Genomic DNA, 26,621 nt, shown 5'->3' on the forward strand with positions numbered 1-26,621 from the left:
CCTTCACGGTGATCTGTGGGAGGTGAAGGGCCAGTTCATCACTCAGCGACACACCTGTTCTACTTTAGGTAAATTAAACTTTAAGGAAATGTAAACAAAAATTAAATATTGAAAATAAAAGTTAATTAGTTATAAAATGAGGACAAAGGGCCTTCAATCCAGGCTTCTCTCTTGAAATTGGTTCAACGTCCTCGCCGCTCTCTGCTCCAATTAAATTCACTTTTTCTCTCAGTGAGAAGGAGGGAAGATGATTAATTTTGCTCTTTTTAATTATTTTTTTCTCCGGTTTCCAGTTCTAATCAGGCGCTGAGCGGGCAGCCCGAGTCGCGCCGTCAGCCTGGGAGGACCCCGCCCGCGCAGGGACGTCACTGGCGCGACGGGACAGGCTGAGCAAACATGGCGCAGATCCGGCTGACCCGCGGCTGCTCGCTCCTCCGGGCCGCCCGCTCACCCGCACCCGGGGTCCGGGCCCTGCCCTGGGCCGCCCGCTCACCCGCACCCGGGGTCCGGGCCCTGCCCTGGGCCGCCCGCTCACCCGCACCCGGGGCCCTGCAGGCGGCGACCCGAGGGTTGGGGAGCTGTGCCTCAGCAGGTGAGGGGGGAGGGAAGGAGGGAGGGAAGGAGGGAGGGTGGGCGAGCGAGGGAAGGAGGGAGGAGAGAAGGGGGGACGGGAGAAGGGGGACGGGAGAAGGGGGGGGGGGGGGGGACGGGAGAAGGGGGGGGGGGGGGGGACGGGAGAAGGGGGGGGGGACGGCGATGGGCGTTGATAACTTTAATTATTGGAAATTGTTTAGATGGAGTTGGAGCAGGTTGGATGAGGTGATTGGCATCAGTAGGAGGGCAGCGTTGCTCCTCGTTGCATTGGCGAGGGGGTACGGGAGGCAAAATGAAAGTTAGAAGCTCTGAGGGGGTTTGTTTGTAACGGGGGAAGATTTTTGGGATTTCTCTGTAAATAGAAATTCCCTTTTTTGTTCTTGACATCTTGTTGCTGATCATTTTTGTAGAAAGAGGGACTTTCGACCTCCGATGTTCCGTCTTTTTGGGTGACCACCAGGGCTGTGACCCCACTCTCACCCGGCGCCCTTACAGCACGCAGACAGCACAGAGTCAGGAGGAGGAGCCGTTACATAACATTATCACCGATTCCGAGAATGTGGAAGGTAGGTGAAGACACGGGCAGCTCCTCTTAAAGTTATAAAGCACATGAGCTTTCTTTTTGTGGTTTATAAAGTCATTTCATAGAATCTTACAGCACAGAAAGAGGCATTTGGCCCATTGGGTCTCAGCTGGCTCTTTGAAAGAGCTATCCAATTAGTCCCACTCCCCTGCTCTTTCCCCATAGCCCTGCAAATTTTTCCTTTTCAAGTATTTATCCAATTCCCTTTTGAAAGTTATTATTGAATCTGCTTCCACCGCCCTTTCAGGGGATGCATCCCAGATCAGAACAACTCCTGCGTAAAAGAAAATCCTCTGGTTCCTTTGCGAATTATCTTAAATCTGTGTCCTCTGGTTACTGACCCTCCTGCCACTGGAAACAGTTTCTCCTTATCAAAATCCTTCATAAATTTTGAACACCTCTATTAAATCTCCCCTTAAGCTTCTGTGCTCTGAGGCGAACAATCTCAGCTTCTCTAGTCTCTCCACTTGTGGTACATTTTAATCCATTTGTTCCTCGATTTCTCTTAAATTCCATCCTTTTTGCAGGATCTTTCTCCAAGTATGAATTCCAGGCAGAGACGAAAAAGCTTCTGGATATAGTGGCACGGTCGTTGTATTCTGAGAAGGAGGTATGAAATGAAATATCTCCTTTCCTAACAAGAAGTGTCTTGCTGGTTTTATCGCTGTAAATTCAGATGGTCTCGGGCCTGTTCTGAGTCTCAGCCTGAATGAATGGTTCTTTACCCCGTTATTTGTTCCTTAATGTTTCCTAGGTATTTATTCGCGAGTTGATATCCAATGGAAGTGATGCCCTTGAGAAGCTCCGTCACAAACTGGTGAGCGATGCCCGGGACCAGGGGCCTCTGGAACTTCACCTGCAGAGCGATACGGAGAAGAGAACCCTAACCATCCAGGTGGGTACAGTCACAGTGTTCTCTTACTTAAGTGATGCTTCAGTTGTACAGAGCTCTGGTCAGGCCCCACCTGGAGATACTGGGTCCAGTTCTGGTCACTGCACCTCAAGGAGGCTATATTGGCCTTGGAGGAGGTGCATCGTAGATTCACCAGAATGATGCCAGGGCTTAAAGGGTTAAATTATGAGGACAGGTTGCACAGACTTGGCTTGTATTCCCTTGAGTTTAGAAGGTTGAGGGGTGATCTAATTACGGTTTTTAAAATGTTAAAAGGATTTGATGGGTAGATGGAGAAATATTACTTCCTCTGGTGGGGGGAGTCCAGAACTAGGGGGGGCATAACCTTAAAATTAGTGCTAGGCCGTTCAGGAGGGAAATCAGGAAGCATTTTTTCTTCCCACAAAGGGTAGTGGAAACGTGGAATTCTTTCTCCCCCAAAAGGCTGTGGGTGCTGGGGGTCAATTAGAGCTTTCAGTCCTGAGATCGATAGATTTTTGTTGGGTAAGGGTATCAAGGGATATGGAGCAAAGGTGGATAAATGGAGCTGAGGTGCAGACACAGGCACAGAGAGACACACAGAGACAAGTGTAAATCCTGGAATCATTTAAGAAACAATTAGCTGCTGCAGTGAGGGGGAAATGTAGAGTCTCTGTCCTCATCTGTGATTGTGTTGTAATCCTGTGCCAGTCGGGAGTGTAAATGGTGCAGCTGCATTCGATGGGTTCTGCTGTACATAGTTAGAGTAATACTGAAAAAGACAATTCTGACACTGAGCCTCTGGATTTAATAGTGCTGTTAATGTACTCTCTCCCCTCACAGGACACTGGCATAGGGATGACCAAGGAAGAACTCGTTCAGAATCTGGGAACTATTGCACACTCTGGATCTAAGGTGGGAAAAGCCTGGGATTGGTTCATTTCTCTTTCTCTCTGACAGACCAGGACCCATCTACCCCACCCACTCCCTCCTCCTCTCCCCGTGTTCTCCCCTTCTCTCTCCAAGGTACTTGTGTTTGGCTGGGTATCGTTCCACAGGCAGCCCTCTGGTACCTCACCCAAATGGCCATTCTTCACTCCCGAGCCTGAATTGGCCGTGTCTGCTGTTCAGTCATGGGAGGCACCACTATCGGGCTGAATCCTGTCCTCACAGGTGTCACCTCAGCCGGCAGCAGGAGTCCAGGCTGCCCCACACCCCCCTCCAATCCTGGCCCAGGGGCCACCTCCCCCTGCTGAGAGCAGCTGAATGACCAGAGCCCAGGGATTGAATCTGGGGCTTTCTGGTCACAACTATGCTTTTGAATGTCACAATATAGCTTCCGTACAGTTAACCAGATACCAGGACAAGCTGGGGCGGGGCTCACTGCTTCTGTCCCTTTTTTAAACTTTGGCGAATGAAAATGTGATTGTTATGTCTGTCTGTTTGATTCTAGATATGAAATTTCTATGGTCGATTTCCTCCTTTGCAAATGAGCCTTTTTTAAATTAAAAATTGTCTTTCCTTTCTCGTTGAGCCTAGTCTTTCCTCGAGGCTCTGCAAAACCAGGCAGAGGCCGGCACTGGGATCATCGGGCAGTTTGGGGTTGGATTCTACTCTGCGTTCATGGTGGCTGATAAAGTGGAGGTGTACACACAGGCCGCGGAGACAGGAAGCACCTCGTACAGATGGGCCTCTGATGGGTGAGGAATGTAAACCTCGTCACCTCCGCAGTTCATACCGTGGGCGCCATCTTCCAGCTGGTAGGAGGAGCTGGTGAGAGGGGGGTGGTGGGGGCCCTTTTTATTCATTTTCAGGATGTGGGCGTCGCTGGCAAGGCCAGAATTTATTGCCCATCCCTAATTGCCCTTGAGAAGGTGGTGGTGAGCCGCCGCCTTGAACCGCTGCAGTCCGTGTGGTGAAGGTTCTCCCAGAGGGGCGCGGGGCGGTGAGGGGTGGGGCGCAGCGGGGCGGTGAGGGGTGGGGCGGTGAGGGGTGGGCCGGGGCGGTGAGGGGTGGAGCGGAGGGTCTGAAAGCAATGATTAAAGTCTTGTCGTGATGCTGTGCTCTGGACTCTGTACCTCCAGCTCTGGGATGTTTGAAATTGCTGAAGCCACTGGGGTGAGGCCGGGCACCAAGATCGTGATCCACCTGAAGGAAGATTGCAAGGAGTTTGCAAATGAAGATCGGGTTAAAGGTGAGCGGTGAAAATATACCAGAACAGCTAAACTTGGTGAAACTCAAAGATGCTGTTTTCAGAGTCATGCGACGTAATCCCTCGCCCACTTTCTTGCCGTTTCTCTCTCTCCCGGTTGGTGAGCCTGGCTGGGCCTCCCTCTGATAATTTGCACAAGTGGCCATTCTTTGTGAGTGAAGCCAGCCCGTGTACGCCAGGCTATTCTTCACAGGAGGGCATCGCAGCTGAATGTGATCCTATCGTCTGGCCGGCTGGAGAGGAGCGGGGAAATGTTGGAGTGGGTTTGGATAGCGATCATGAGTGGGAATCTTGGCTGATTTGTCCAGCCCAGGGCGTCCCATTTACAGCCAATTAAGTACAGTCACTGTTGTAATGTAGAAAACGTGGCAGCCAATTTGCACACAGCAAGATCCCACAAACAGCAGAGGTAAATTAGCAGAAAATCTGTTTTATTGATCTTGTTGAGGGTTAAATATTGGTCACGACACCGGGAGAACTCTCCTGCTCTTCTTCGAATAGTGTCATGGGATCTTTTACATCCACCTGAGAGGGCAGATGGGGCCTCGGTTTAACGTCTCATCCAAAAGACGGCATCTCCAACAAAGTGGCACTCCCTCAGCAACGTGTCAGCCTGGATTATTTGCTTATGTCTCTGAAGTGTTGCTTGAACCCATGACCTTTTGACTCTGAGGCGAGAGTGATACCCACTGAGCCAAGGCTAACATTAAGGCCAATTAAACCATGCTGTGCGCTGCCCCAGCGAACTCGGTAAAGACCAGGAACTGTACCCAGAGTCTTATTGCCTCGGTATTACACTAGTGGAGCTGAACCAGCTCGGGAGTTAGGAGGGATTGATTTTTAAACAACTTACTCTGTTCTCTCAACGCCTTCATGCCCTGTTCTCCGGCCAAGTATACAATGGTTGACCTGTCCCTGAACCTCTGCCTGTGCTTACCTTCAGCTAGAGGATTTGGGAGAGCTCCTGCTGACTGATATTTAACAGTTTCCCCTCAGCCCCTCTCTGGGGGATGCACTAGGGTCTGTATGTGGCCAAGATCAGGAACACTCTGTGTAGTTAAGTGCAGTGTGAGCCCTTTACCTACGTTGTAATGTCAGCCCTCTGTGTGTATTCGAGCTGGTGAACGGTTTAACTCTGCACTGTGTGTATTCGAGCTGGTGAACGGTTTAACTCTGCACTGTGTGTATTCGAGCTGGTGAACGGTTTAACTCTGCACTGTCTGTATTAGAGCTGGTGAACGGTTTAACTCTGCACTGTGTGTATTAGAGCTGGTGAATCATAGAATCATAGAATCATAGAAGTTACAACATGGAAACAGGCCCTTCGGCCCAACATGTCCATGTCGCCCAGTTTATACCACTAAGCTAGTCCCAATTGCCTGCACTTGGCCCATATCCCTCGATACCCATCTTCCCCATGTAACTGTCCAAATGCTTTTTAAAAGACAAAATTGTACCCGCCTCTACTACTGCCTCTGGCAGCTCGTTCCAGACACTCACCACCCTTTGAGTGAAAAAATTGCCCCTCTGGATCCTTTTGTATCTCTCCCCTCTCACCTTAAATCTGTGCCCCCTCGTTATAGACTCCCCTACCTTTGGGAAAAGATTTTGACTATCGACCTTATCTATGCCCCTCATTATTTTATAGACTTCTATAAGATCACCCCTTAACCTCCTACTCTCCAGGGAATAAAGTCCCAGTCTGTCTAACCTCTCCCTGTAAGTCAAACCATCAAGTCCCGGTAGCATCCTAGTAAATCTTTTCTGCACTCTTTCTAGTTTAATAATATCCTTTCTATAATAGGGTGACCAGAACTGTACACAGTACTCCAAGTGTGGCCTCACCAATGCCCTGTACAACTTCAACAAGACATCCCAACTCCTGCATTCAATGTTCTGACCAATGAAACCAAGCATGCTGAATGCCTTCTTCACCACCCTATCCACCTGTGACTCCACTTTCAAGGAGCTATGAACCTGTACTCCTAGATCTCTTTGTTCTATAACTCTCCCCAACGCCCTACCATTAACGGAGTAGGTCCTGGCCCGATTCGATCTACCAAAATGCATCACCTCACATTTATCTAAATTAAACTCCATCTGCCATTCATCGGCCCACTGGCCCAATTTATCAAGATCCCGTTGCAATCCTAGATAACCTTCTTCACTGTCCACAATGCCACCAATCTTGGTGTCATCTGCAAACTTACTAACCATGCCTCCTAAATTCTCATCCAAATCATTAATATAAATAACAAATAACAGCGGACCCAGCACCGATCCCTGAGGCACACCGCTGGACACAGGCATCCAGTTTGAAAAACAACCCTCGACAACCACCCTCTGTCTTCTGTCGTCAAGCCAATTTTGTATCCAATTGGCTACCTCACCTTGGATCCCATGAGATTTAACCTTATGTAACAACCTACCATGCGGTACCTTGTCAAAGGCTTTGCTGAAGTCCATGTAGACCACGTCTACTGCACAGCCCTCATCTATCTTCTTGGTTACCCCTTCAAAAAACTCAATCAAATTCGTGAGACATGATTTTCCTCTCACAAAACCATGCTGACTGTTCCTAATTAGTCCCTGCCTCTCCAAATGCCTGTAGATCCTGTCCCTCAGAATACCCTCTAACAACTTACCCACTACAGATGTCAGGCTCACTGGTCTGTAGTTCCCAGGCTTTTCCCTGCCGCCCTTCTTAAACAAAGGCACAACATTTGCTACCCTCCAATCTTCAGGCACCTCACCTGTAGCTGTCGATGATTCAAATATCTCTGCTAGGGGACCCGCAATTTCCTCCCTAACCTCCCATAACGTCCTGGGATACATTTCATCAGGTCCCGGAGATTTATCTACCTTGATGCGCGTTAAGACTTCCAGCACCTCCCTCTCTGTAATATGTACACTCCTCAAGACATCACTATTTATTTCCCCAAGTTCCCTAACATCCATGCCTTTCTCAACCGTAAATACCGATGTGAAATATTCATTCAGGATCTCACCCATCTCTTGTGGTTCCGCACATAGATGACCTTGTTGATCCTTAAGAGGCCCTACTCTCTCCCTAGCTACCCTTTTGCCCTTTATGTATTTGTAGAAGCTCTTTGGATTCACCTTTGCCTGATCTGCCAAAGCAATCTCATATCCCCTTTTTGCCCTCCTGATTTCTCTCTTAACTCTACTCCGGCAATCTCTATACTCTTCAAGGGATCCACTTGATCCCAGCTGCCTATGCATGTCATATGCCTCCTTCTTATTTTTGACTAGTGCCTCAATCTCCCGAGTCATCCAAGGTTCCCTACTTCTACCAGCCTTGCCCTTCACTTTATAAGGAATGTGCTTACCCTGAACCCTGGTTAACACACTTTTGAAAGCCTCCCACTTACCAGACGTCCCTTTGCCTGCCAACAGACTCTCCCAATCAACTTCTGAAAGTTCCTGTCTAATACCATCAAAATTGGCCTTTCCCCAATTTAGAATTTTAACTTTTGGGCCAGACCTATCCTTCTCCATAGCTATCTTAAAACTAATGGAATTATGATCACTGGTCCCAAAGTGATCCCTCACTAACACTTCTGTCACCTGCCCTTCCTTATTTCCCAAGAGGAGGTCAAGTTTTGCCCCCTCTCTAGTCGGGCCATCCACATACTGAATGAGAAATTCCTCCTGAATACACTCAACAAATTTCTCTCCATCCAAGCCCCTAATGCTATGGCTGTCCCAGTCAATGTTGGGAAAGTTAAAGTCCCCTACTATTACCACCCTATTTTTCTTGCAGCTGTCTGTAATCTCCTTACATATTTGCTCCTCAATTTCCCGTTGACTATTTGGGGGTCTGTAGTACAATCCTATCAAAGTGATCTCTCCCTTCTTATTTTTCAGTTCTACCCATATGGACTCAGTGGGCGAACCCTCGGATATATCCCCTCTCACTACTGCCGTGATGTTCTCCCTAATCAAGAACGCAACTCCCCCTCCTCTCTTACCTCCTGCTCTATCTTTCCTATAGCATCTGTACCCTGGAACATTGAGCTGCCAGTCCTGCCCCTCCCTTAGCCATGTTTCAGTAATAGCTATAACATCCCAGTCCCATGTACCCATCCATGCCCTGAGTTCATCTGCCTTGCCCATCAGACTTCTTGCATTGAAATAAATGCAGTTTAATCTAGACTTCCCTTGGTCTTTGCCCTGCTTTCTCAGACCATCTGTCCGGTCATGTTCTGTACACTCTCCCTTACTGCCTTTTGTTTCTGTCACCACTTTATTTCCCACTGACTTCCTGCATCGGTTCCCATCCCCCTGCCACATTAGTTTAAACCCTCCCCAACAGCACTGGCAAACACTCCCCCTAGGACATTGGTTCCAGTCCTGCCCAGATGCAGACCGTCCAATTTGTACTGGTCCCACCTCCCCCAGAACCGGTTCCAATGGCCCAGGAATTTGAATCCCTCCAGCTTGCACCATCTCTCAAGCCACGTATTCATCTTAGCTATCCTGTCATTCCTACTCTGACTAACCCGTGGCACTGGTAGCAATCCTGAGATTACTACCTTTGAGGTCCTACTCTTTAGTTTAACTCCTAACTCCCTAAATTCAGCTTGTAGGACCTCATCCTGTTTTTTTACCTATATCGTTGGTGCCTATATGCACCACGACAACTGGCTGTTCACCCTCCCCCTCCAGAATGTCCTGCAGCCGCTCCGAGACATCCCTGACCCTTGCACCAGGGAGGCAACATACCATCCTGGAGTCTCGGTTGCGTCCGCAGAAACGCCTGTCTATTCCCCTTACAATCGAGTCCCCTATCACTATAGCTCTGCCACTCTTTTTCCTGCCCTCCTGTGCAGCAGAGCCAGCCACGGTGCCATGAACCTGGCCACTGCCACCTTCCCCTGGTGAGCCATCTCCGCCAACAGTATCCAAAACGGTATACCTGTTTTGGAGGGAGATGACCGCAGGGGACCCCTGCACTGCCTTCCTACTCTTCCTCTGTCTGTTGGTCACCCATTCACTATCTCCCTCAGTAATTTTTATCTGCGGTGTGACCAACTCACTGAACGTGCTATCCACGACTTTCTCAGCATCGCGGATGCTCCAAAGTGAGTCCATCCGCAGCTCCAGAGCCGTCAAGCGGTCAAACAATAGCTGCAGCTGGACACACTTCCCGCAGGTGAAGGAATCAGGGATACAGGAAGGAGCCCTGAATTCCCACATCCCACAAGAGGAACATGACACGGCCCTGGGATCTCCTGCCATGACTTAACCCTTAAATTAGCTTAAGAACAACTACAATGTCAAGAGAAAAAAAACTACTTACCACTCCCTTTAAGGAGTTTACTCCTTTAAATTGTTCTCAATTTAGAGAATGTTAACTACACTAGGGACCTTGATTCACTAAAAAATAAACGCTACTTCCTATAAGACCTGCAGACCTTCCCTTTCCTTTTACTTCAGTTACTGTCGATAAGGAGAAATACTCACCTGAACCTACTCACCAATCAGGTGCCTCCCCTGTGTCGCGTCCCGATCTGATTCCTGACGTCACTTCGAACTCGGTCGCAGCTCCGCTCGGCTCGGCTCCTCTCAGCGCTCTGAAATCCCGCCTTTTATCGGACCCTCCCTCCGCTCGGCTCGGCTCCTCTCAGCTCTCAGCTGGTTTAACTCTGCACTGTCTGTATTCGAGCTGGTGAACGGTTTAACTCTGCACTGTGTGTATTAGAGCTGGTGAACAGTTTAACTTTGCACTGTGTGTATTAGAGCTGGTGAACGGTTTAACTCTGCACTGTGTGTATTAGAGCTGGTGAACGGTTTAACTCTGCATTTGTTTATATTCCAGAGGTGGTGAACAAGTACAGCAACTTTGTGAGTTTCCCGATCTACTTGAATGGGCGCCGATTGAACACACTGCAGGTGGGTGGATGAAGAGGCCCCTTTTCACCAAGTGGTAATTGGAATAGAAACCAGACTGAGCTGAGCTGCGGGATTCTGCTTCAAGCAGAGTGAGGATTTTATGAAGTAGACTCTTGTGCTGTTGAATCAGCTGGTAGAATAATTGATGCTGTGGAGGGAGTTAGAAGGTGGTCATAACATCGAGGGTTTCATCTGACATCATTAACTGCACTGGGAATGGGTGAAAAATTGGCTGATGGGAAGGTATCAGTGTGTAATTGACGGAGGGGTTAATTTGGGATGGGGGGGTGCGGGGCGGTGGTGTTGGGGGGTGCGGGGCGGTGGTGTTGGGGGGTGCGGGGCGGTGGTGTTGGGGGGTGCGGGGCGGTGGTGTTGGGGGGTGCGGGGCGGTGGTGTTGGGGGGCGCGGGGCGGTGGTGTTGGGGGGCGCGGGGCGGTGGTGTTGGGGGGCGCGGGGCGGTGGTGTTGGGGGGCGCGGGGCGGTGGTGTTGGGGGGCGCGGGGCGGTGGTGTTGGGGGGCGCGGGGCGGTGGTGTTGGGGGGCGCGGGGCGGTGGTGTTGGGGGGCGCGGGGCGGTGGTGTTGGGGGGCGCGGGGCGGTGGTGTTGGGGGGCGCGGGGCGGTGGTGTTGGGGGGCGCGGGGCGGTGGTGTTGGGGGGCGCGGGGCGGTGGTGTTGGGGGGCGCGGGGCGGTGGTGTTGGGGGGCGCGGGGCGGTGGTGTTGGGGGGCGCGGGGCGGTGGTGTTGGGGGGCGCGGGGCGGTGGTGTTGGGGGGCGCGGGGCGGTGGTGTTGGGGGGCGCGGGGCGGTGGTGTTGGGGGGCGCGGGGCGGTGGTGTTGGGGGGCGCGGGGCGGTGGTGTTGGGGGGCGCGGGGCGGTGGTGTTGGGGGGCGCGGGGCGGTGGTGTTGGGGGGCGCGGGGCGGTGGTGTTGGGGGGCGCGGGGCGGTGGTGTTGGGGGGCGCGGGGCGGTGGTGTTGGGGGGCGCGGGGCGGTGGTGTTGGGGGGCGCGGGGCGGTGGTGTTGGGGGGCGCGGGGCGGTGGTGTTGGGGGGCGCGGGGCGGTGGTGTTGGGGGGCGCGGGGCGGTGGTGTTGGGGGGCGCGGGGCGGTGGTGTTGGGGGGCGCGGGGCGGTGGTGTTGGGGGGCGCGGGGCGGTGGTGTTGGGGGGCGCGGGGCGGTGGTGTTGGGGGGCGCGGGGCGGTGGTGTTGGGGGGCGCGGGGCGGTGGTGTTGGGGGGCGCGGGGCGGTGGTGTTGGGGGGCGCGGGGCGGTGGTGTTGGGGGGCGCGGGGCGGTGGTGTTGGGGGGCGCGGGGCGGTGGTGTTGGGGGGCGCGGGGCGGTGGTGTTGGGGGGCGCGGGGCGGTGGTGTTGGGGGGCGCGGGGCGGTGGTGTTGGGGGGCGCGGGGCGGTGGTGTTGGGGGGCGCGGGGCGGTGGTGTTGGGGGGCGCGGGGCGGTGGTGTTGGGGGGCGCGGGGCGGTGGTGTTGGGGGAGTGCTGAGCAGATTCCCCAGGGATCAGTGTCTGGACTTGGATTCTGAAGCTCGATGAAAACTGGTCACGGAGTGGGTTGGGGAGATGTAATGTGGAATTCGTTGTCAGCTGGCCGGCCTGACTGCCAGATTTACCCGGTGAAAAGGAGAATTAAAATAATTTAACACTGAATTTGTGTCTGTTTCAGGCTCTGTGGACGATGGATCCAAAGGAGATCAGCGAATGGCAGCACGAGGAATTCTACCGCTACATCGCGAAGGCTTACGACAAACCGCGTTACACGCTGCACTACCGGACCGACGCCCCTCTCAACATTCGCAGCATCTTCTACGTGCCAGACATGGTGAGTGCGGCCGGTCAGAGTCTGGTCTCGTAACTCCACCTCGTCACTGGCAGTAAATCCCCCCCGTGTGCAGCATATAAGGCATCACGCCGTCTGCAACCCTTCAGTGTTCATTTTGTTTAATGATACGTAGCTGGTTAGCCCAGAAAGACTCGTGTTTATACAGAATCTTCGAGACTCTGGGGGGTGAGGGGCACGGGGTGGGGGGTGAGGGGCTGGGGGACACAGTTTGTATCTTTCACTCTTCGCTGAATCCTTTCTCTCCGTTGGCAGAAGCCCAGTATGTTTGACGTGAGCAGAGAGATGGGATCCAGTGTGTCCCTGTACAGCCGGAAAGTGTTGATCCAAACCAAGGCCAGTGAACTCCTGCCCAAGTGGCTCCGCTTTCTCCGCGGTGAGTATCAGGCTCCGCATTCCAGATTCATAGGAACATAATAGGAGCAGGAGTAGGCCATTCGGCCCCTCGAGCCCGCTCCGCCGTTCGATAAGATCACGGCTGATCATCTATGTCAGTGCCATTTTCCTGCATCATCCCCATATCCCTTAATGCCTTTAATATCTAGAAATCTATCGATCTCTGTTTTGAATGTACTCAATGACAGCCCTCTGGGGTAGAGAATTTCAAAGATTCACCACCCTGTGAGTGAAGAAATTTCTCCTCATCTCAGTCCTAAATGTCCGACCCTTTATCCTGAGACTATGACCCCAGGTTCTAGATTCTCCAGCCAGGGGAAACATTCTCCCTGCATCTACCCTGTCGAGCCCTGTAAGAATTTTGTATGTTTCAATGAGATCACCTCTCATTCTTCTAAACTCTAGAGAATACAGGCCTAGTCTACTCAATCTCTCCTCATACAACAATCCCGCAGTCCCAGGAATCAGTCTGGTGAACCTTTGTTGTACTCCCTCTATGGCAAGTTTATCCTTTCTTAGGTAAAGAGACCAAAATTGTACACAATACACCAGGCGCAGTCTCACCAAGGCCCTATATAATTGCAGTAAGACATCTTTACTCCTGTACTCAAATCCTTTTGTAATAAAGGCCAACATACCATTTACCTTCCTAATTGCACCTGCATGTTAGCTTTCATGTGCAAGGACACCCAGGTCCCTTTGAACATCAACATTTCCCAATTTTTCTCCATTTAAAAATACTCTGCATTTCTGTTTTTCCTTCCGAAGTGGATAACTTCACATTTTTCCACATTATATTCCATCTGCCACATTCTTGCCCACTCACTTAGCCTGTCAAAATCCCCTTGAAGCCTCTTTGTATCCTTCTCACAACTCACATTCCCACCTAGTTTTGTGTCATCAGCAAACTTGGAAATATTACATTTGGTTCCCTGATACAAATCATTGATATAGATTGTGAATATCTGGGGCCCGAGCACCGATCCCTGCGGTACCCCACTATTCACAGTCTGCTAACCTGAAAAAGACCCCTTTATTCCTACTCTCTATTTTCTGTCTGTTAACCAATTTTCAATCCATGCCAGTATATTACCCCCAATTCCATGTGCTCTAACTTTGTTCACCAATCTCCTGTGTGGGACCTTATCGAAAGCCTTCTGAAAATCCAAATACATCACATCCACTGGTTCCCCTTTATCTATTCTACTAGTTACATCCTCAAAGAACTCCAATAGGTTTGTCAAACATGATTTCCCTTTCATAAATCCATGTTGACTCTGCCAAATCCTAAGTGTTCTGTTATCACATCCTTTATAATAGATTCTAGCATTTTCCCTACTACTGATGTTAGGCTAACCGGTCTGTAGTTCCCTGTTTTCTCTCTCCCTCCTTTTTTAAATAGTGGGGTTACATTTGCCACCCTCCAATCTGCAGGAACCATTCCAGAATCTATAGAATTTTGGAAGATGACAACCAATGCATCCACTATCTCTATAGCCACCTCTTTCAAAACCCTGGGATGTAGATCATCAGGTCTTTGGGATTTATCGACTTTTAGTCCCATTAATTTCTCTAGTACTTTTTTTTACTAATAACTTCTTTCAGTTCCTCATTCTTGCCGGACCCTTGGTTCTCTAGTATCCACATCGATCCATTGCCAGGGTCGCTGCTGTCCGAGCTTGAACTACTGTTCATGAGTGCACCTGTCAGAGCGGCCTACTCACCTTTATAAACAACTCGATGTTATCTGCCTCTCTCTTCCTTTCCCCACCAGTGCATTTTCTCCCTTTGTCTCCTTGAGGCGCTGACACATGCTGAGCCTCCAGTACCCGAATGGCAGGCCTTAGAGAGTGAGTGCTGTTAGGCTATTGCACAGTGGGAGGAATCACAGCAGAGCGTGGATCTCAGACAGGTGGACTTCCACCGGGTAGGGGGTATCCGCGACTGGCCTTTCCCCTCCTAAACTCTGGATCCTCAGGGATTTACCCCGTCTTGGGGCCGATCACCGGGGCAATTAGGGATGGGCAATAAATGCCGGCCTTGCCAGTGACGCCCACACTCCATGAACGAATTTCAAACCAATCAGTGTCACCCGGTGATTACATAGAATTACATAGCAGGCACAGCACAGAAACAGGCCACTCGGCCCAACGGGTCCATGCCGGTGTTTATGCTCCACACGCGCCTCCTCCCTACTTCATCCAACCCTATCAGCATATCCTTCTATTCCTTTCTCCCTCGTGTGTTTATCTAGCTTCCCCTTAAATGCATCTATTCTATTTGCCTCAACTACTCCATGTGGTAGCAAGTTCCACATTCTAACCACTCTCTGGGTAAAGAAGTTTCTCCTAAGTTCCCTATTGGATTTATTAGTGACTATCTTATATTTATAGCCTTTAGTTCTGGTCTCCCCCACAAGTGGAAACATCTTTTCTACGTCTACCCTATCAAACCCTCAGTCTTTTTTCCAGAGAAAAGAGCCCCAGCCTGTTCAATCTTTCCTGATAGTTATAACCTCTCAGTTCTGGTATCATCCTAGTAAATCTTTGTTGCACCTTCTCCAGTGCCTCTATATCCTTTTTATAATATGGAGATCAGAAGTCCATCAGTTATATTAAATGTGTTTTTCATACAACTTCATCTCTTTGCCTTGTGCTCGGTGCAGGTGTTGTGGACAGTGAGGATATCCCACTAAACCTCAGCAGAGAGCTGCTTCAGGAGAGTGTGCTTATCAGGTAGGTGGGGTTAGAGAGTGAGATGTAACCTGGAGCTCGAACAAGGCGCTGAGTGACTGGAATCATGAACCCTTCAATTAGATTCCAGCCTGTAACTCACTCCCGGGTAACGGTTATTCTATACATAAGATTGTGACAATGCCGCAGATACTGCCGTTCCTTCAGTACCCTGGCCAAATCACCATTCTTGTGAGTCTAGACTGTGGGAATTGGGGGTAGTGAGATGGGATAATGCTATTGCAGCCAAACCTCACCCTATTCTCCCCTGATGTCCGGCCATGCACTTTCCAGCAGGAATGTCTGGGTATCAGTTACAAACATCAGCTGCTTTCTCCCCCCTCTCATAGCTTGAGATTAAATATAGAACTCTCGCTGCTGCCCCTGCTGAGATCAGCTGCCTCAGTACAGGCTGGAGATCAGGCTCGGTGCAGTACCACACTGGTCAGTGCATTTACTAGGGCGATGGGCAGCAAAGCTCAGTGAGCCTCCTGGGCCCCCCCACCCCCTTTTTGGGTCTGTATAAATCACGGGAATGTGTTTCTGCCTGGGTCTGTATAATTCGCAGGAATGTGTTTCTGTCTTGGTTTGTATAACTCACGGGAATGTGTTCCTGCCTGGGTTTGTATAACTCGCGGGAATGTGTTCCTGCCCGGGTCTGTATAACTCACGGGAATGTGTTCCTGCCTGGGTTTGTATAACTCGCGGGAATGTGTTCCTGCCTGGGTCTGTATAACTCGCAGGAATGTGTTCCTGCCCGGGTCTGTATAACTCATGGGAATGTGTTCCTGCCCGGGTCTGTATAACTCGCAGGAATGTGTTTCTGCCTGGGTCTGTATAACTCGCGGGAATGTGTTTCTGCCTGGGTCTGTATAACTCGCGGGAATGTGTTTCTGCCTGGGTCTGTATAACTCGCGGGAATGTGTTTCTGCCTGGGTCTGTATAACTCGCGGGAATGTGTTCCTGCCCGGGTCTGTATAACTCGCGGGAATGTGTTCCTGCCCGGGTCTGTATAACTCGCAGGAATGTGTTTCTGCCTGGGTCTGTATAACTCGCAGGAATGTGTTTCTGCCTGGGTCTGTATAACTCGCGGGAATGTGTTTCTGCCTGGGTCTGTATAACTCGCGGGAATGTGTTTCTGCCTGGGTCTGTATAACTCGCGGGAATGTGTTTCTGCCTGGGTCTGTATAACTCGCGGGAATGTGTTCCTGCCTGGGTCTGTATAACTGGCGGGAATGTGTTTCTGCCTGGGTCTGTATAACTCGCAGGAATGTGTTTCTGCCTGGGTCTGTATAACTCGCGGGAATGTGTTTCTGCCTGGGTCTGTATAACTGGCGGGAATGTGTTTCTGTCTCTGTAGGAAGCTGCGAGATGTTCTGCAGCAACGACTGATCAAATTTTTCCTGGATCAGGGGAGGAAAGAGCCCGAGAAGTTCATCAAGTTCTACGAGGATTACGGATTGTTCATACGCGAGGGGATTGTGACGACAGCGGAGCAGGATGTGAAGGTGAGCTGGTGTGAGATCTCGATTTAATGGCAGTGAAGGAATGACTGATTCACTTCTACATGGGGCAGGGGTGTGTATTTTTTCCTACTTTTTCTACGATTTTCAGCCCTCCCTCCCCAAACGCCATGTGTTCTCGGTGTACAGATGGTTTGGAACTGGGTTGTAGGGGCGGGAATCTCAAAATTTGACAATGACATGGAATTAAAGGGTTTGTCAAACAGTGAGGAGGGCTGGAAAAGTCTTCAGGAAGATATAGGCTAGTGGGATGGGCAGACAGGTGATTCAGTGCGAGGAAAAACGAAGAATGGAAGCGGAGAGTCTCTGGAAAGGTGCTGAAGGGTGTGGATGTTCAGAGGAACCTGTGGGTCCAAATATATCATTCACTGAATGTGAGTACAGGGAGATCAAAGTAAAAGAAGGCTGCCAGTGTTCTGGGTTTTATAAACAGAAGTGTAGTATTGGTAAATAGTAATATTGTTATGATCTGGAATGCGCTGCCTGAAAGGGCGGTGGAAGCAGATTCAATAGCAACTTTCGAAAGGGAATTGGATAAATACTTGAAAGAGAAAAATTTGCAGGACTATGGGGAAAGAGCAGGGGAATGAGGCTAATTGGATAGCTCTTCCAAAGAGCCAGCACAGGCATGATGGGCTGAATGGCCTCCTGTGCTGTAAGATTCTATGAAATGATAAATTTGTACAAAACATTGGCTAGGCCACAGTTAGAGACTGTGTGCAGTTTTGGGCACCCCATTATGGAAAGGACATTAAACCCAGAGAGAGCGTACAACATAGATTCACCAGGATGATGCCAGGGAAGAGAAACTATAGTGTGATGAGAGACTCGAGATACTGGGACTGTATCCTGGAGCAGAGAAGGCTCAATAGAGGTGTTTTTTAAATTATGAAGAGTTTTGATAGAATAGGGAAAGGATAGTTCCTCTGTCTAGGAAGTCAACAGTGAGGAGCCATCAATTTAAAATGATCAGAGAATGAGGCGAGCGGTTAGGAATTTCTTCTCTGAGGATTGTTGGAGCACGGGGTGTTTTACCGCATGGAGTGGTTTGAGGCCAGAGACCATTGCACCTTTTTTTAAGGGAAAATTGGATAAATATTTAAAGCGGAAGATGCAGGTCTGTGGGGAGAGAGGGGAGCAGTGGGATTAGTTTTGGATTGCTTTAGCAAATAGCTGGCACAGACAAGATGGGCAGAATGGCCTCCTTCTGTGCTGTAAACTTCTCCTGGTTCTACGGAGTGCTGTTGGGGTCCAGAACCATGTGCTGCATCAGCCCCCTGGTACCTTGCTCATGTGAGTTTATGGAGAGTGTTGAGTGAGCCTGGTCCTGTTAGTACTCGAGGTTCACACACACACCAGGGGCAGGAGCCAATTCTAGTGCCCAAGCTGCAGCCCTAGATCACACCTGCAAACCGAACACAGACCGGGGATTCAACCCGGACTCTCCCGGCCTGCATAACTCGCTTCCATACTGTGTAGTCCAGCCTGTTAACCATCGGAGTTACTGAATTAAACGATGACCACGGGCGTCATTGGTCCTCATCGAGGTTCTGCTGCTACTTTTAACCGACTGCATTGTGTGTTCAGGAGGATATTGGAAAACTGCTGCGGTTCGAATCGTCTACACTGCCCTCGGGTCAGGTGACCAGTCTAGCTGAGTACGGCAGCCGTATGAAGGCGGGGAGCAGAAATATTTATTACCTGTGTGCGCCAAACCGTCACCTGGCAGAACACTCTCCGTACTTTGAAGCCATGCAGAAGAAGGAAATGGAGGTGAGGGGGCGGTGGGGGGGACTTCTAATGATGGGTTTTCTGACTGTTACTTTACGGTTCCTGTCCGCTGTGCCTGAAGATGGGATTGGTGTGGACCAATTTCCCTGCTTCCTACTGATCGTTAAATGAGTTTTCCATCAGCGTTCTTGCCAATGGCTTTCTGTTACGCTGCACTGATGGAGTAAGTCGTAAATCAACCAGAATACCTGCCCTCATCTCCAGCAGGGTGACGTATTATTCCAGCCCCTCCCCCTCCCCCAGGCTCTCACTCTCCCCATACCCAATGTACATCTAACTATGCAGCAAGTGAAGGGTCTCTACATAATAGTCACAAGTGTGGACCCTGCCTGATTTTCTTTACCCCCTCTCCCCTCGCCACCACTCCCCCAGAATCCAGGGACCAACCATGGGATTTTCCCAGTCTTATACGGCTCAAGACTTCAGTGGGCGCATTTACCCACTGAGCGAGGCAGAGGACCCAGCTTCATGTGACTCTCAGGCCTTCCATCTCTCCCTGTGCTGGTTGGACAGGTTCTAAACTGATCCTTCCACTCTCCCTGTATCTTTCCCCGGTAGGTTCTCTTTTGCTACGACCAGTTCGATGAGCTCACTCTGCTACACCTGCGGGAGTTTGACAAGAAGAAGCTGATTTCTGTGGAGACTGACATTGTGGTGGATCATTATAAGGAGGAGAAGTACGAGGACACCAAGCCAGGTACGGCACACACCAGGTACTGTGCTCTGTAGGAGGGGCCGCAACTGTTGAGAGCAGTGTTACACGTCCTGGAGGGTTAAGACTGGCTCAGTCCCACATTTGTCACTTATCTGAAGGGCACTAGTGACCATCCTTGGGGGGATATCGCCATGTCTCTCATTTTGTTGGTGTGTGTGTGTGTGTCTCTGTCACACTAACTCTTGTTTGCCCGCGGGCCTCGGTCGCGCCCGCTCTGGAAAGGTACATGAAGAGAACGGGTGTGATTTTTATTAAAAAAATAACGGTGAAAAGTACAGAAATTTTGGACATTTCTTGAATTATCGTCTTCTCACTGATTCCACTGACAGCGGAATTGCTTCTCCTTTCACAGCAACTGACCGTCTGTCCGAACCTGAGGCTGAGGGGCTCATGGCATGGATGAAGAATGCACTTGGGGAACGAGTGGCAAACATTAAGGTAATAATAATAATCCGACTAAATCCCCGTCCATCAGCTCAGCAGCGCCGATGAGGTAGAGTGAATTCCCTCCACGGCGGTTCTGAACTGGCCCCTTCAGTCACCAGTATCCCTTTCTGTGACAAGTCACTCTTGACAATGTCTATCCAGTACTTCCTTGGTCTATCTGGGCCTCTTGCCCATGAAAGGTATTCTAGTCGTTTCCACTCTTCAGACGTGCTCAAACCACTGCTGTCGTCTTTCTCTGATCTGTGTAAGTGTCGTTTCTTGTCCAAGCCATTCTTGATTCTCTGTATCCTGGATACTCCGTGTTCCTCTCGCCCAACCCGTCTCTGCTGTATCTTTTGTTCATCAACCTGAACCATTCCAACACGCCGATCTGTGTGATAATATGGGCGATAACCATCACCACATAAACTCTTACCTTCGTTTTTACCAGAATATCTTCAGCCTTCCACATCCTGCTTAATTTTCCAAAAGCAGCGGAGCCAAGTCCTACCCTTCTGTTGTCTTCACAACTCCCATTCTCTGACACTAACCACAGACGTTTCCACCCGTTCGACTGTATCTCCTCCGACTGGAATGTCTAGAGCATAGAACTCGGAGCAGGCCACACAGCCCCCTGAGCCTGCCCCACCACACCTTCCTGTGATGATAGACCATTAAGGAAGCCCTGAGAGAGGATTAAATGATGCAGGCTCCTCTCCTACAGGAATAGCAAGCTTGTAGTTACAGCTCTAGTTTGGCAGTGAGCACAGGGACCCAGTCTGAACACTAAGAACCAGTGTAAGTGTTAATGCCACCATCGTAGGGCAAAAGCACCTCGACCATTTTTCACCTGAGCCTGGATGGCGAACATTCGCGAGCTATTCAACTGTGCTGGGCCGTTGCCTCTGAGCCTGAGCCTGCCCTCGCCCAACCTCCACACTCCAGCGAGCGTCACTGGATAGCGATCAGGAACGGGAATTTATGCCACCCCCTCCCAAGGACCTTTGAGTTTAATTGTAACTTTGCAGCACGGTTGAGATAGGGCGCTCTGCAGTGGGTGGGATTAAACATGTTGCCCCGTCCCCCTGACCCTGTCGCACTGCCTGTGATTAACAATATTTGTCCAGTTCTCGCCTCCCTTTTCCTAATTTTTTTTGTTGTTTAAAAACAAATTTAATAAAAGTTCAATAAAAGGAAGAAAGGCTTGCATTTGTATATAGTGCCTTTTAAGATGTCTCAAAGTGCTTTACAACCAATGAAGTACTTTTGAATACAGCAGCCAAATTGTGCACAGCAAGATCCCAGAAACAGCAATATGATAATAACCAAATAATCTGTTTTTAGTGATGGTTGAGGGATAAATATTGGCCAGGACACCGGGGAGAACTTCCCTGCTCTTCTTCGAATAGTGGCCGTGAGATCTTTTATGTCCACCTGAGAGGCAAGACAGGGCCTCAGTTTAACGTCTCATCCAAAAGACGGCACCTCTGACAGTGAAGCACTCCCTCAGTACTGCACTGGGAGTGTCGGCCTGGATTATGAGCTCAAGTCTCTGGAGTGGGACCCACGACCTTCTGACTCGGAGGTGAGAGTGCGACCCACTGAGCCACGGCCGACACCTCTGCATAACCACCCTGGAAGGGGAAAACTCTCCTCTTCAGTTAGTGCTGTGGGAGTCTGAACATTCAGGCGGGGCCTCGGGCTTGTGTTTCGTGTTAGATTGTCTCTCCAAATCAATTCCAATTTCCCTTTTTTCCCGGTGTGATGAATCAGTTGACGCCACGGTTGGACACTCACCCGGCCATGGTCACCGTGCTGGAGATGGGCGCCGCACGGCATTTCCTGCGCACGCAGCAGCTCGCCAAGACTAGTGAGGAGCGGGCTCAAATCCTGCAGCCCACGCTGGAAATCAATGCCGGGTAAGTTTGTGGCAGGCCGGGTAGTAGGGAAGAGAACGAGTGTGCTTGACTCCACCGCCAGAGATTACCCTGAGAGAGAGCTGGTGGGGGGGCCAGGATCTACCTCCCCCTCCTCCCACCTCCCTCGGTCGTGGTTACAGCTTGGCTGCTGAGTGGGTCTGGGTGTGAACCTGCTACAATACAGTGCTGGCAAGATGGTGTCAAGGTGCTGCAGTAATGTGTCTCAGTAGTTGTCCGTAAGTTGCACCATATCACCATGTGTACATGCGCTGAACATCAGGGCAGTGCAGTCCTGTGAAGCATCAATGTGCAGCGTAACTGAGCGGTGAGATTTGGGTTCGTGCCTCTAATTAATTACCAGCTGTTCAACTTTGGGGGGAGGTGCCTAGCAGAAGCCGAGTGCAGTCTCATTGGCAGAGAGGTGCGCCCAGGGCTGATACCGAGAGGCGTGCGCCCAGGGCCAGGCTCAGGCTCCTGCTGACTTGTGCCACGTGGGTTTGATGGTGAACGATCCATATCTAAATCGGCTGCATCCAGTTTAAAGGATTGCCAAGAATAATTGCTGTTCGCTGTGACCTTTTATTTTAATATGATGAGGGGCGAAGCTGCCATCTGGTGAGATGGTAGAGGTCTTCCTGACCGCACGGAGCAGGAAGTTCCGGGGGAGGGGGTCTAGTGTTTCACTTTGGCTGTTTTTCACTCCCAGGACCGAATTTCCAATTTGCGTTTCTGGTTCTCAAAATTAGCCCCCCATCCCCATATGTCCATTCGGGACCTCATCAACATGATTATTCTTAACTGCCCTCTGAAGTGATCTAGCAAGCCACTCAAGGGCAACCAAGGATGGGCAATAAATGCCGGCCTTGCCAGTGACGCCCGCATCCCAAGTGAATTGTTAAATAGTTTTAATGGAGTACAGGTGTTTAATGGGCATTGTGGGGTTTGCAGGTGAGCTCGGCCTGGGAAACTGTTGTGGAGCAGCCTCCTGGGATCAGCATGGAACCGATTTAGACACATCAGTAGAACAAATCACTGGACCAGCCAGTGTAACCTACAGTGAGGCCGGCTCTCTCTATATATAATATATATACACACACTCTCTCTTCTTGCGCTCGCTGCCCTCTGTCAAACACTGTGCAGTCTGATGTATCCTTCACTGACTACAGATTGTGGTCATTTAGGAATTGTCCATTTATTGACCTGTATCCTGTACTGTTTCAGTCATACTCTGATTAAGAAGCTGAATGAATTACGAGACAGGAATCCAGAGCTGGCTCAGCTGCTGCTTGACCAGGTGAGTGAGGGTCTGAGTATAATTATCCGCTTCCCCATGTGCATCGATTTGCCCCAACCCAGCGGCATTGGGGTCGGGGCAAATCAGAAAGTGCGGTTTGAACCAGTTAGTTGTGCTGGTAATGAGACAGTGATCCCAGAGCTACACATTCCTAACGATTGGAATTTGGGGTTTTTATGGGGAGGTATATTTACTTTGGGTGACTCGACACCATCACATGGTGGTGATTGTTACTGAGCCCTACAGACCAGGAAGGTCCTAGGTTCAGGGCCTTGGTCCTGAGTTAGCCAATCTCCGTGACAGGGCTCGGCTGTAATGGGCCGGGGCAAGGGTTCCTGCTCTTTTTATTTGGTAATGAACTGCAGGATACTGACATACAACCCAGCGTGTAACACAGAACATGAAGTAGTGAAAACAAAGAAAGAACTTGCATTTATATGGCGCCTTTCACAACCTCAGGATGTCGCAAAGCACTTTACAGCCAATGACGTACTTTAAAAGTGTAGTCACTGTTGTAATGTAGGAAACGTGGCAGCCAATTTGTGCACAGCAAGATCCCACAAACAGCAATGAGACAAATGACCAGATATAATGTTGGTTGAGGGATAAATATTGGCCCAGTACACCGGTGAAAACTCCACTGCTCTTCAAATAGTGCCGTGGCAGACAGGGCCTCGGTTTAACATCTCATCTGAAAAACAGCACCTCTGACAGTGCAGCACTCCCTCAGTACTGCACTGGGGTGTCAGCCTGGATTATGTGGTCATGCCTCTGGAGCGGGGCTGGAACCCACAACCTGCTAACTCGAGAGGTGAGCGTGCTACAGCTGACACCAGAGGAGGTGCTCTGCTCCACCCCAGAACAGGACACTCAGACCCTGCCTTCATCTCCAGCTGTGAAATCAGTTGAGAATTTGTAGAAAAAATGTTATCTCTTTTGCCTGTTTTCTTGCTTTCAGAAAAAGTCCCTCACTTAAGAGGGAGGTAGGCGCATGTCACGTTACCACTGTTTGAAAGCAGCAGATTAGTGCAGCCGCTGGTCATCAGCCTGAATGGGGGCAAAATGTCTGATTTTGGGGCAGATTTTCAGTGTTGAATTTGCTGCAGTTCCGGCTCCTGCCACGTGGTGGTGACGTTGAGCTGAGGAAAGTGGTGATGCAGCACCTCCGGTGGCAGAGGTCGGGACTGCAGCTGGCTGAAGGCATCAGGAAGAGACTGGGCAGAAATTTCATCTGGCAGCTCAGGTTGAGGATCAAGTGTTTCGTATTTTGCTTTTCATCTTGAGGTACAGGACTTGCCCTTTCTGTCGCAAAGCGGTCATCCTGCTGCGAGGAGGAAGGGTGGGGGATTGGGGCAAGCTCTGATTGATTTATCCTCCCTGTGCAGAAGCGATCGGCAATGGGTCAGAAGCCCCGTGTTTGACCCTGCACACTCCGTCATTGTATCATTGCACTGATTTTCATTTTATTGCACCCTTCTCTGACACGCTCCCCTCCTGTGGGGCAAGGGATGCTGGGGCCGCAGTTGACGTTGATTTGCCCCGGCTGTGAGTGGGAGGTCGCTGTGTGTGTAGTTTCCACGGTGAGCCTGCTGTGCAAAGGCAGGGGGGTAAAGAGCAGTCACCAGTGAGCTGATTACATTTGAAAATCGACTGGGGTGGTGTGGGGGGAGAATTAACAGGCAGTTTGTTTGGGGTTTGATCTAACTGTCGGTGTGTCGTTCCTTTCAGATTTACGATAACGCCATGATAGCCGCAGGTCTGAACGACGACCCTCGACCTATGGTCGGCCGATTGAATGACCTCCTGACGAAAGCCCTGGAAAACCATTAGTGACCTACGGGGGGCCTTTGTGTCCCAGGTCGCTGCGTGTGGAGAGTCCACCTGGGATAGTCGAGACAGGTCCAACTATCAATTGAGGCAGCCAGTTGTGATTTGACTCTGTCATCGCTGGGGCCTGAGTTTGACATCGTGCCTCGTAATTTCTCCAATCACAAACACTTGATACAAATGTTATAAATTGAGATAAACGTGTCTGCCAGTAAAATGTTTCCAAATGATAACTTTCCTCAGTCTGAGGGCGCTGCAGTTCCTTGTGATGACTCATGTCTCTGGGCTGTTAGACGGGAGTTTCACTTACCCCATTTTACTCGATCGCTATGGAGGAGATTGCCTCTCTTATTTTCTGCACTGCTTTGGTTTCTGGCACCGAGACACCGATCAGGCGAGGTAGCCCACTCTCTGCCCTCGGCCAATCCTGCTACAGGCAGTGACCTGGGATGGCACTTACTCCGCCTTCCCACTCCCTGTGGGAGACTGTCTGCTTGGCATCTGTCCGTGGGGCGTGATTCCGACTGGCAGATCCACGAGTTCTGAGCCTCGTCCCACAGAACAGCTGGTTGGTACCTCTGGCCACCACCGTGCTCAGCGCACTGCCACTCCTCGCCCTGCGTGTCCACACTGACTGGTTCCCTGAGCTGCATTGCAGTAACCTGACAGCTCTCTGGTGCTCATAGTTTATGCATCGCAAACCCGGAGATTTAATTAACATCCATCTGTACAACCTGTAAACCGTGCTATAAACAGAATGTGCGTCTGAGGAAGATTCCAGTCAGTGTATTGCATCGATTGAGTAAATCTAAGATCCTAACACACACCTGCAGCTCTGTGCGGAGTCGGGCGAATATCGCGTGCTGTGCCTTCGGGCCCACAGTGAGTGCTCTACCAGACAGTGTTTTATCAAGCCCCTTTAATTCTCTAACCTTTAGCTGAGGTTAAGTGGTGACCGTGCATTAGTTTCCTGTTATGTTGCAGCAGCCACTCCCTGCAGACCTGGGCTCGGGGCTTGTTTTTTTTGCACTGATTGAAAGTGATCTTTAAAGGGGAAGCACTAGAAACGTGGCCAAAAACACCAGAAATAAAATCGTGTTATTGCTGCTCACCTGCCGTACTGAGAGTGAACCCTTCAATGGCTCAATCAGAAATCTGTCCTTTTCTGTATTTGCAAACAATCCACTTCTCTCCTGCGGCCTGAGTGTGGTGACGTTGCAGAGTCAGACAGGCGTCTCCTTGCTCACTTCCTCATTTGTGTTCACAAGTTAATTTCAGATGAGAAAGGCCATTTGATTCATCCATCCAGAGACATTCTAACCTAGTGATGGTTAGTTGGATGATAGGGGTTAGAGATGACAGTTATGGTTGGTTAATAGTGGTCAGTTAGATGAAAGTGATGGTTAGTTAATAGCAGTAGTCAGTTAAATGATAGTGATGGTTAATAGTGGTTACAGAGTCTACAGCACAGAAAGAGGCCATTCGGCCCAACTCGTCCATGGCAGCATTTATGCTCCTCACAAGCCTCCTCCCACCAGTTAGACATACAGTAGTGCTGGTTAGTTAATATGAGTTGTTAGTTGGATGACAGTGATAATTGGGTGGGAGTGGGGCCTTATCGGCTGCAAAAAAAAAGTCAGGGTGACTTCAGTCAGTAGCAGGATTGGTGGATCTGCACGGGTTTCCTTCAACCAGGAGTCAGGCACCTCTGGTTCACTTTCCTGCTGCCTGAAAGGTGGAATCGGCAGGGGATGGGGGTGAGAGGTTTAAATATAAATCATGTTGGCTGCTTTGAGTTGGGATTTGGCTGCTGCTGTGTGTAGGTGGGAAGGTGTTGATTTGAGGGTGTTGAAAGTAATTTGCTTATTTATGGAGCAGAGTCTGGTGCAGATCGCACGGCTGCTGTTGCGCTCTGAGGTTTAAAAAGAAATCACTGAATTTTAAAGTGGGATCTTGGTGTTCTCAGAATATTTTGGC

The 26,621-nt window shown here is 50.3% G+C and overlaps 1 protein-coding gene across 1 annotated transcript; it reads left to right on the forward strand.

Moving 5' to 3' along the window:
- Positions 1 to 363: 363 nt before the first annotated feature.
- trap1 (TNF receptor-associated protein 1) lies at positions 364 to 24,877 on the forward strand. Its single transcript, XM_068003590.1, has 18 exons — positions 364 to 592; positions 1,005 to 1,160; positions 1,705 to 1,787; positions 1,932 to 2,072; positions 2,892 to 2,963; positions 3,588 to 3,748; positions 4,133 to 4,242; positions 10,103 to 10,176; positions 11,848 to 12,003; positions 12,277 to 12,397; positions 15,083 to 15,152; positions 16,510 to 16,657; positions 18,260 to 18,445; positions 19,022 to 19,160; positions 19,531 to 19,616; positions 21,378 to 21,523; positions 22,745 to 22,817; positions 24,546 to 24,877. The coding sequence occupies exons 1-18, from the start codon at positions 397 to 399 to the stop codon at positions 24,645 to 24,647; spliced, it is 2,220 nt and encodes a 739-aa protein (XP_067859691.1). The 5' UTR covers positions 364 to 396; the 3' UTR covers positions 24,648 to 24,877.
- Positions 24,878 to 26,621: the final 1,744 nt, after the last annotated feature.

This window comes from Heptranchias perlo, chromosome 22, assembly GCF_035084215.1.
Source record: "Heptranchias perlo isolate sHepPer1 chromosome 22, sHepPer1.hap1, whole genome shotgun sequence".
Classification (NCBI taxonomy): Eukaryota; Metazoa; Chordata; class Chondrichthyes; order Hexanchiformes; family Hexanchidae; genus Heptranchias; species Heptranchias perlo.

Excerpts from the sequence above, each read along its gene's own strand:
- trap1 (XM_068003590.1), top strand. The coding sequence starts at position 397 with ATGGCGCAGATCCGGCTGACCCGCGGCTGCTCGCTCCTCCGGGCCGCC. Across the intron at positions 12,398-15,082 it reads GTGGCTCCGCTTTCTCCGCG|GTGTTGTGGACAGTGAGGAT; the intron begins GTGAGTATCAGG and ends TGCTCGGTGCAG. Across the intron at positions 19,161-19,530 it reads GTACGAGGACACCAAGCCAG|CAACTGACCGTCTGTCCGAA; the intron begins GTACGGCACACA and ends CTCCTTTCACAG.